Source organism: Egretta garzetta, unplaced genomic scaffold (genome assembly GCF_000687185.1).
Source record: "Egretta garzetta isolate BGI_Z169 unplaced genomic scaffold, ASM68718v1 scaffold30, whole genome shotgun sequence".
Taxonomy (NCBI): domain Eukaryota; kingdom Metazoa; phylum Chordata; class Aves; order Pelecaniformes; family Ardeidae; genus Egretta; species Egretta garzetta.
The window spans coordinates 4442260-4452158 of NW_009258383.1; the positions used below are offsets into that span (position 1 = coordinate 4442260).

Here is a 9899-nt window from a genome sequence, read left to right on the forward strand (position 1 = left end):
TGCAAAGGGATTTCTGTTTGTGCTCTTTAGGCTGAGGTTTGCCATCACCTGCACTTAAAGATCTCTTTACCTTTGTCTACATAGGTGCTGATTCCATGAGGGTTAAACGACGCCAGATCAAACCCTCGGCTGATTCTCAGTTCCACTGCTTTGGGATTGTCTTCATTCAGATCCATCAAAAATATTTCACCTGGCTTGTCTGGTGCAAAGCTCTTTATTCCTGGATATTTCAAGCCCTGTAAAATCAAGACATTAAGAAAATCATTCCTGGATAAAAGGTAGAGGGAAGCATCACAGGGCTGAAAACACGAACTGGAAGTACGGCACCACCGAATGCATCCAATGTGGTAAAGCCACAGGGAGCAGCAGTGGTGCGACAGCTCACCATTTCTGGCACGAATTTTGCAATGTTATCATTCCCTGGGTGTCCCTGGAGCACGTAGATGAAAACATCAACTTTTATTTTAGAAAACAATCACTAGCCATCCTAACTGCAAAGAAAAGCTTGAAAACCTATGTCCTAAAGACTAAAAAAAACCCCAGGAACAACAAAATCAACACACAAAACATGCTTGTTTTTTTTTTTTAACAAGGGAGGGAATTAACACATCTTCTTAACAAGGGAGAGGATTAACGTTTCAACATTTCAAGGAAGCACCATGAAAGAAATTCAAGGTTACGTGGGCAGATGAGCCAGCGCAAGAGGATACATGTGTCAGAGCCGCCACCACCACCTCAGTGTCAAGCAGGGCACTTGCTCAAGCAGAAGGAAACACCGGCTAAGCCGACACAAGTCTGGGCCGTTCCTACGGAGCCAGCCTTGTAGAAAAAAAACAGCCCGTGCTGCAGTTTTCACCTATGGCTTCTGTTGATAAGGAAGCAGGCAAGGCCTTGCCTGCGGAGGGGGCGTGGGCACTTACGGAGCTGATGAAAGCCAGTCCATTGGGAAGGATGTCAATGTCTTCTGAACCAGTTTCTGCAAGACAAAGATAAAACAGGGTTTTTCAGGTGACACTGAGTATTTCCCATTGAAAAAAAACCCTCCTTTTTAGTACAGTTCTCACTCTCATGAATGTCCTTTCCTGACATGACTGTGCAAGAGATGAAGTTCAGCCGAAAAGTTCGCATCGTGTTAAAAGCGGTAGCAGAAGGCAGCGGCATGCCAGGTTAGGAAACAGTACTGGGGTGCACCTCTTTCTGGGGGCTTAGGGGTGCCCCCGTGGTGGCCAGGCAGTCTCCCAGCCAGCTCCCTGTGCCCAGGGGTGGTGCGGGATGAATCACTGGCTTTTGGCAACAGCGTCCTGCAGCAAGCAATTAGTGCAGACGACGAGATTTTTCAGGGCAGACGGTACCCTTTATCAACCCGCACACTTGTGTAAGGCAGCTCTGGGAATTGTGCATGCTAATTCTCCTGGCTGAGCTGGGGCACTTCACTAAGATGGATTGCCAAATATTTAGTTAAAGCCCTCAAGTGACAGAGAACCTACTGTATCTTTAACAGCTAAAGGGCTTTAATAGTTAGAACACACTTTTAACTGCGGGTAATCACTTCCAATATTGCCAGTTCCAGTAGTTCCTGTAATGTTTTTCCCTACTAGGAAAAAAATAAAATAAAATAAAATGAAATAAAATTAAATAAATAAAATAAAATCCCTTTAGTAAGAACACTAGAGCAACTGCAGGCTTTGATCAAGCACTCTCCATAGAGCTGTTAGTCCGATGCTGAAGCACGCTTGCTATCCCACATTTTCACTGTTCCCCTGAGAAGCCTCCCCCCCCCCCTTCAACATACAGGCAACAGCAGCGTTCCCAAGAAAAGCTTGAAAACCTATGTCCTAAAGACTAAAAAAAACCCCAGGAACAACAAAATCAACACACAAAACATGGTTGTTTTTTTTTTTTAACAAGGGAGGGAATTAACACATCTTCTTAACAAGGGAGAGGATTAACGTTTCAACATTTCAAGGAAGCACCATGAAAGAAATTCAAGGTTACGTGGGCAGATGAGCCAGCGCAAGAGGATACATGTGTCAGAGCCGCCACCACCACCTCAGTGTCAAGCAGGGCACTTGCTCAAGCAGAAGGAAACACCGGCTAAGCCGACACAAGTCTGGGCCGTTCCTACGGAGCCAGCCTTGTAGAAAAAAAACAGCCCGTGCTGCAGTTTTCACCTATGGCTTCTGTTGATAAGGAAGCAGGCAAGGCCTTGCCTGCGGAGGGGGCGTGGGCACTTACGGAGCTGATGAAAGCCAGTCCATTGGGAAGGATGTCAATGTCTTCTGAACCAGTTTCTGCAAGACAAAGATAAAACAGGGTTTTTCAGGTGACACTGAGTATTTCCCATTGAAAAAAAACCCTCCTTTTTAGTACAGTTCTCACTCTCATGAATGTCCTTTCCTGACATGACTGTGCAAGAGATGAAGTTCAGCCGAAAAGTTCGCATCGTGTTAAAAGCGGTAGCAGAAGGCAGCGGCATGCCAGGTTAGGAAACAGTACTGGGGTGCACCTCTTTCTGGGGGCTTAGGGGTGCCCCCGTGGTGGCCAGGCAGTCTCCCAGCCAGCTCCCTGTGCCCAGGGGTGGTGCGGGATGAATCACTGGCTTTTGGCAACAGCGTCCTGCAGCAAGCAATTAGTGCAGACGACGAGATTTTTCAGGGCAGACGGTACCCTTTATCAACCCGCACACTTGTGTAAGGCAGCTCTGGGAATTGTGCATGCTAATTCTCCTGGCTGAGCTGGGGCACTTCACTAAGATGGATTGCCAAATATTTAGTTAAAGCCCTCAAGTGACAGAGAACCTACTGTATCTTTAACAGCTAAAGGGCTTTAATAGTTAGAACACACTTTTAACTGCGGGTAATCACTTCCAATATTGCCAGTTCCAGTAGTTCCTGTAATGTTTTTCCCTACTAGGAAAAAAATAAAATAAAATAAAATGAAATAAAATTAAATAAATAAAATAAAATCCCTTTAGTAAGAACACTAGAGCAACTGCAGGCTTTGATCAAGCACTCTCCATAGAGCTGTTAGTCCGATGCTGAAGCACGCTTGCTATCCCACATTTTCACTGTTCCCCTGAGAAGCCTCCCCCCCCCCTCCAAATCACAGGCACCAGCAGCGTTCCCCACAAGCCACTTTCCAGACAATGGATTAAACCCACCCGGGAGCATTTGCTTAAAGGAGGAAATTGTTTTGCAGGTTTGGTTTTTTTAACAGAGCCACCAACACGAAGGTTTCCCACCCAGCTTGTCCCATCTCTCTGCACCCCCTCCTGCTCGGCCACAGACCACCCGTGTGACCCGGCATGGGTCACACCAACCTTGGCACCTCCTCCCAGGGAAGCGCCTGCAAATTCAAGCTGGGTTTACTGTTTGCTTTTATGTAACTCCAATTTATCCTGGCACTAATGCATCCGGGCTGTAATTTATCCTGGGGCCACCGAACAGTCCTTGTGGGGAAGAAGCAGATCCCCAAATTCACCCTACCAGGCCAGTTTCTCCCCAGCTCAGCCCTGGGGAGATGCGGTGGCACGACTTCTCCCGGAGAGCCAGGGGCCAGGGCTAGGGCCAGCTCCTCCTCAGCCTCAGCAAGCCCCTGCTCCACCCCAGCATGTGAAGGAGAGGCGCATCCCAGTGGAGCAAAAGGTCTGAGATGCATTTGCAGGGAGCCAGCCCATTATCCCACCACCTGGGTTTTGGTTCTGACTTGTGAGTGGGCTCAGGCAGGAGGCAGACATCTGCACCGATGTGCCCAGAGACATTTAGTGCCTGCATTTTCCAACTATTCCCAATTTTGAATATATTTGGTTTGGGTTTTTTTTTCTGACTCAGCTTATGCCCTGGTTTAAGCAACAAGCTCCTTTTCTTTGCCCCAGCTCTTGGTCTCTGCAAGTCTGGGTTCATTTATAAGATGGGGTTAGCAGCGATTCCCCACATCCCGGGACTGCTGCAAAGATAACAAGCTAAGAGAGGCTCAATTGCCATGGTGACGTGAGCTGGACAGGCAGATTTTACTGGCAGAGCATGCTGGTGAATGCATAAATAGAGATATCATCATTTATCGCTACTGAATCAGTGAGGATGCTGAACAGAAAGATGAGCGGGCTAATTGGGAGCAGATAATTAAAAAGTACAGGTTTCTGGTCGAAGGACAGTAACGAGAGCCCTGTACCCAACTACTTCAAAAGAAACTGCCCAGCAAAGCCCATTTTGGCCACTTCTCAGCCAGGTCCTGGTATGTGCGGAAGAGAGTGAGTGCCGTTGGAAGAGCAGCAAAATGCTGATTCAGCGCGATCCGGCTGAGCCGGCACTGCCGGAGGCAGAGAAGCTCCTGGGCTCTCCTCCAGACCCCATTTGGGGAGGGCTCTGGGCTGCTGTCTCAGGCACTATATAGGTCAGGAGAGTTAGGAACTGATTTACTAGGTATCAGTTACCTGCACTATATTGCTTAATTGTACTCTGAGCCCAGCTCATCCATGAGATTCTTTGATTAAGCAGCGTTTTAAAAAAAAATTAAAAATAGCAAGAGAAATTACTGTCTACCCTAAAAATGTTATATTTTTTTGTTCTTTATCTTAGTATGATGTATTCTGCAGATGCATCCAACAACAGAAAAAAAAAACCACCTGGATTTTATGTCCCAAAGCAAGTGACTATTTTGCCTTTATCCCACGAATTGTTCCAAGATGCAAGTATTTCTAGCAATTTCTATAGTAGCTTCTTGAACTCCAGGAATTAGTTCAGGACATATGGTTTTCTTATTTATAAACCAGTAACATGAGTAGATACTCATATAATTCAGAAGATACTGTTTATTCTACAAATATAGCCTTTCCTACAATGAGGTTTAGGACAAGCTACAGGGTTTTTATTGGTTTGTTCAATGTTTGCATCTGTGTTGGCATTGCACAATATTTGAAAAGCAGAATAGGTCAAAGTCTTAAAAAAAAAGAGAGACACAGAAAGGATGAAATTGTGCAGAAAGCAAAGGGTCCACTAGAGAATTTTTCCATTTACTCTTGGTTTGCTCCCTTTACTGAGGATGCATGCATGGCTTTTGATGCCATTGCAATAGAATGTACCAGATGCCTGTTCTCTCTATGGAATGGATAGGTTAAGATTATGTTGTTCAGAGATGATCCAGCTCATTATCTGTGTCCCACTTAAGAGGTCAGAAGGACTGTTTTAAAGATTAAAATAAAGATGGATTGTTTATTCAACTTTATCATAGCATTTTAAAGGAAAAAGGCCCAGGAGGACCAAGATGTCCATGTAGAAAGACACCAAGTCACCCGCAGGAGCAACCTTACAGATCCCAGTACAGCAAAACCCCTGTCTGACTGGTGCTACCCAGGCGGCAGCAGCTAGAGGCTGGGCTCCTTGGTCTCCCTCCCTGAGTAATATAACCCCCCCTCGTCACATTAAATGAATTTTGGAAGATATTTGCGTGAACTTGCCAACTTTTGAGTTTGCTCAAATCCTTTGTTATTTCTCCTTCTGCCGCATGGGACCTGCTGAATTAATTTTTGGCATTTTAATTTTTCTAAAGAGCAGCAAAGGACAGAGCAATGGCAAGGCAAGGTGCAGAGCTCTGTGTGAAGGGACAGCGCCACGGGAGCACAGCGAGGAGCTGAAACAAAACTCTGGGAATTGATCCACCACCACCTCTGAGCAGAGCCAGGTTCTCAGGATTCACCTCATCTCCATGTAAATGTCAAGCACCAAAAATGAGGTATCATTCGGAAATTAAGCACAACTGTATTTGCGATTTCCAGCTTTCCTTCTTTCCTCAACAGAGCAATCATGCTGCAAAAAGTCTTGTAAAGATTGCAATAGTGATATGCTTAAAAGAATTACTCAGAAATTATTTTTATGTGAATCACCATCAAACAAGCATTATTCAGTCTTGTATGAGTAAATTACAGCTCGGTCTTGAAGACCTGGAAGGTTTTTTCAAATGCAATTTCTCCTGCACATAACCTTAGGCAAAGAAACTCTGCACACGCTCACTCATGGCAGCAATTTGACTTTACAAAGATGTTTGATTCCTCACACAAGGAGGAAGCAAGATTTATGAAATCAAAACAGTGACTCAGCAAGCTCAAAGGCTTAAAGCTCATCCAATGACTTTGTACAGATGCAAAATCCAGGCAAATTTCAACAGGATTCAAGATGTTCCCGAAAAGACTGAGGAGGAGAAACCCCCCAGCCATTAAGCCTGTATCAAGTTTAGAAATTGTAATCTGGGGGAAAGGGAGGCACAAAAAAGCGATCAATTTTAAAGCTATCCATTTTATACCCTGGTTATCCTGAAGGAAGAGAAAAAAACGAGACAGAGACAGAAACATTGCCATGTGCTAAACACATGACCCAAAGTCCAAAGTCAACATTTCAGCCACTCTGTTAAACCTCTTCGCAACCCAGACTAGGATGACAAACATGACCCCTTGCTCTTTGAAACCACACAGCTGCATTACACAACCGCACCCAGCTCCTGCCTGCTGTTTTTTGCCCCAGCGTGGGACCGGCCCGCTCCTAAATCTCCGCAAAATGAGGGGCTAAGGCGGGCAAGCCTGGCTGGCATTTAGCAGCTGCTCCTTTACCACATGCCTGTGGCCTTCTCCCAAAGCTTCCATCCTGTGGTGTGTCCTGTCTTCAAGATGTCACCAGCTGACAGACATCTGTAGGTACCTGCCTGAAGAGCCAGCACGCCCTCATCTAAAAGCTCAGTAATTTCCTAAGTGGCTGAGCAAAGGTGAAGTGTTTGCGAGGTACTCATTTGCAAGGAAAGGAGCAGAAACATTAAATACCAAAGGCAAGAAGTATTACACCAAACCAGCTGGTTTTTCAGTATCATTTTCTTCCTGGGCTTCTCCATACCTTAAAGTCCAAGTAACAAGCGAAATTCAAATTAGCATTTTGTTTCCAGGATCAGGCTCGGAAGCTGGCTTTAAGAAGCAGTTTCAAAATAAGGCTGGACAAAAGCAATGCACTCGGTTATTTTGAGCACGTACCGATCCCTTTAATGAGCCGGCAGTTTGGGAGGGGTACTGGGGCTATTTCCCTCGAAGCATTGAGTCTGTTCCTGCAAGAAGAAAGAGGAGGGTTAACAGCACCCAGCCCGTTTTAAAACAGGTAACATTCCTAGCATAGCTTTATCTTAGTTTTATTGTCTGCCATATTGCAGCAACAAATCAGCCGTAAAATACTGAATAAGCAAAACCCAGAACTGACAACAGCAATTTGCTCCAAATCACTGCGATGGTTACACACGTCCAGGGATTAAGTGATTCTCCTACACCGAGTATCTTCAGGAGCCTGACTTTGTTCATGAGCTTCAGGAACAAGCTTTCGTGAGCCACCACAGCTCAAAGAATAACAAAGCCACACTTTCTTCAGGCTTCAGCCACTTAAACATAGGAGCACCCTGCAATTAAGACCAGCGTTTCAGATGAGGAGAGGGCAACCTTCTGCCCCAAGCCACCAGCATTTTGGGGGACCAGGCTACCAGCGGCTGCACTTTCTTCATTTCTTAGTCCGCATTCAAAAGGAGCAATAGCGTTACTGCAAGGCAGGACTCCCCTCTTCCTAAAAACAGGTAGGACTTGGCAGCACGATTTTCAGCAATTACCCCGTCCCTTCCTCCTCTCACCTCTGGTACCCACCCAGAGTGTTATCCTTCAGCAGCGCTTCTTTCATGCCTGAACACCCACAAAATTCGACCTCTAGCCCATGCTTTGCTGGACAAGCAGATACAGACAGGTACCCACCCATTAGTTCCTATTTCTCCATCTCCTCCATTCCAAGTTGTCTACAAACCTGTATGAACAGGCACCTCACTACCAGAACTGCTGTGTTTGACCATGGTGGTCTGCAGTGCCATGAACAAATAAGTTGTGTTTCTACCTAAAAATGTCAAGATAGCATATTAGAATATTTCTTTCTTTTTTTTTTCCCCAAAAGAAAGCTTTTAAACTAATGCAGTTACTCCTTTGCATGCCTATCACACATGCGTGTTGAGCCTGTACTTGCTCCAACCACAGGAAATTCTCAATGCAAAGACCCCATAGCAAAACCTAACTATGTTTATGTTATAGTTTTAGGCATAAACTAAACATCAGTATCAGCCTGTGGTATGACAAACACGCAGTACAGTTGAGCACCCTATGGTATGTCAGTCCTGCATTGCTTTTAATCACTTAATTATGAATTCTAATTTGCTTCAATGCTGTATCATTGACACAGGTTGTTAACATAAGGCCAGGAAAAAAAAAAAAAAAAAAAAAAAAAAAAAAAAAAAAAAAAAAGAAGAAGAAGAAAAAAGGGCAAAAAGGGCAGAGGACAGTAAGGGAATGGAGCCAAGTTAAACTCTCCCAAGCCCTCTCTGCCAGCTCAGGAGTCCTGACAGCAAATTACAGCAGCTCCCAGCCCACAGGCAGCACGGGAGGGATTTTAGCAATGTAACAGATGCATAAACAAACCTGATTCCAGAAGAAATAAGTTTGTTAGAGATTTCTAGTAATTCTTCAAGCCTTACCTTTTAAGTGTTTCAGGGATTCTTGTGTCATACTTAGACACGACACGATATACCGAACTCAGATGGAACAGCAAAAAGTCTTTGCTGGATTCCTGCCTTCTGGGTGGGGGATGGGTAACAGCGAGGCCTAGCAAGAGTTAACACTACCCACAGTTTCTCCTCTCTAGGCTGTATAAAATTACTTTAGAGCACTTTCTTATCTGAAGTGATGCGTTTCCTGCTGCAACCGTCTTGAGATCGCCACTATGCTTTAGCTTGCTGAAAAGACAGCACACAGGAAAAATCCACGGCGAGCTACAGAGACTGGGGGGATCCAGTGTCTGCCAGGACATTCGGCTTTACCAGCTTCCCAATATTGCATTTGTTCATTTGATTTGGGGTGTGGGGTCTGCCGCTCTTCACGGTGCTTTGAAATGGCTCGCCCCACTAAAGCCCGGGAGCGTTTTCCAGCTCCGCCATCCCAGCTGGTGCAACTCCAGGGCAAGCGGGTCCCCATTCCCACCACGGTTATCACTGACGCTTGTGGTGGATTTAGTGCAAGATGCAAACGCATCTGTGGGAGGTACCTGTGCCCAGGGAGCACAGCCCTCCTTCTGTAATTAGCTACAATTACTATCTGCCCAAAGATAACTCGCTGGATGTCGTTCCTTTGAAGCCAGGCGTTTGGAGCCTCAGTGGACGTGAGCAAAATTACAATGAGGAGGCTGCCTTGCAACACAGTAACTCACCATCACTTTTCTGGCCTGAAACAACCAGTTAACATGTTCAGCAGCTGTCGGGACAGAAGCTGCTGTAACACCAGCGTTCACACTCACACCTCACGGTATGAGGTGTACGATATGGAGCATGTCATGGCTGGGTATTTTAGCTCACAGTGAGTGAGGTCCCAACTTCTGATCACATAAGACCATGCTCCTTCAGAAGAAACCTCATGTACACAAGGGCTCCTCTTATCCCGAGGTCAGCTTCAGTAGAAAACAACGCAAGTTTCTGGCAACCTGATTTCGGCTTGCTGGAAATGAAGTAAATGCGCAGATACCGGTTCTGACACATCCCTGTTAATGGCAATCTCTGCAAAAGCACGGGCACCAGTCCCTCCACCCCAGGGCACCCTCTCCCTTTGGCCCCCGTGTCCCCAGCATCTTGTTGGGGAGGATTTCACACCCCCCTAACAGCAAAGGGCGTTTCCGCCCGACAAATGCTCCCGAAGTTCGTTTCTGCCCCCCGGGGAACAAGGGTGCCGCTGAGCGAGCCGGTGCCCGCGTCTTCTCTGGGGAAAGCCGGTTCCCCTGATAACGACGGTGGCAGCGATGATGGTGATGATGAGGACGGACCCTTCCCCTCTTGGCTGAGGCTGCGCCCCA

At 46.1% G+C, this 9899-nt stretch overlaps 1 protein-coding gene across 1 annotated transcript in view; it reads right to left on the reverse strand.

Moving 5' to 3' along the window:
- Positions 1-9468, reverse strand: part of LOC104128625 (serum paraoxonase/arylesterase 2) — a 14516-nt gene extending 5048 nt beyond the window's left edge. Inside the window, exons 1-5 of the mRNA XM_035897347.1 lie at positions 9437-9468; positions 8866-8871; positions 7013-7083; positions 2236-2291; positions 71-236 (exon numbers count right to left, since the gene is read on the reverse strand). Of these exons, the coding sequence (XP_035753240.1) occupies positions 71-236; positions 2236-2291; positions 7013-7083; positions 8866-8871; positions 9437-9468 (331 nt within the window). The remainder of the gene's footprint in view (positions 1-70; positions 237-2235; positions 2292-7012; positions 7084-8865; positions 8872-9436) is intronic.
- Between the last annotated feature and the right edge of the window lie 431 nt (positions 9469-9899).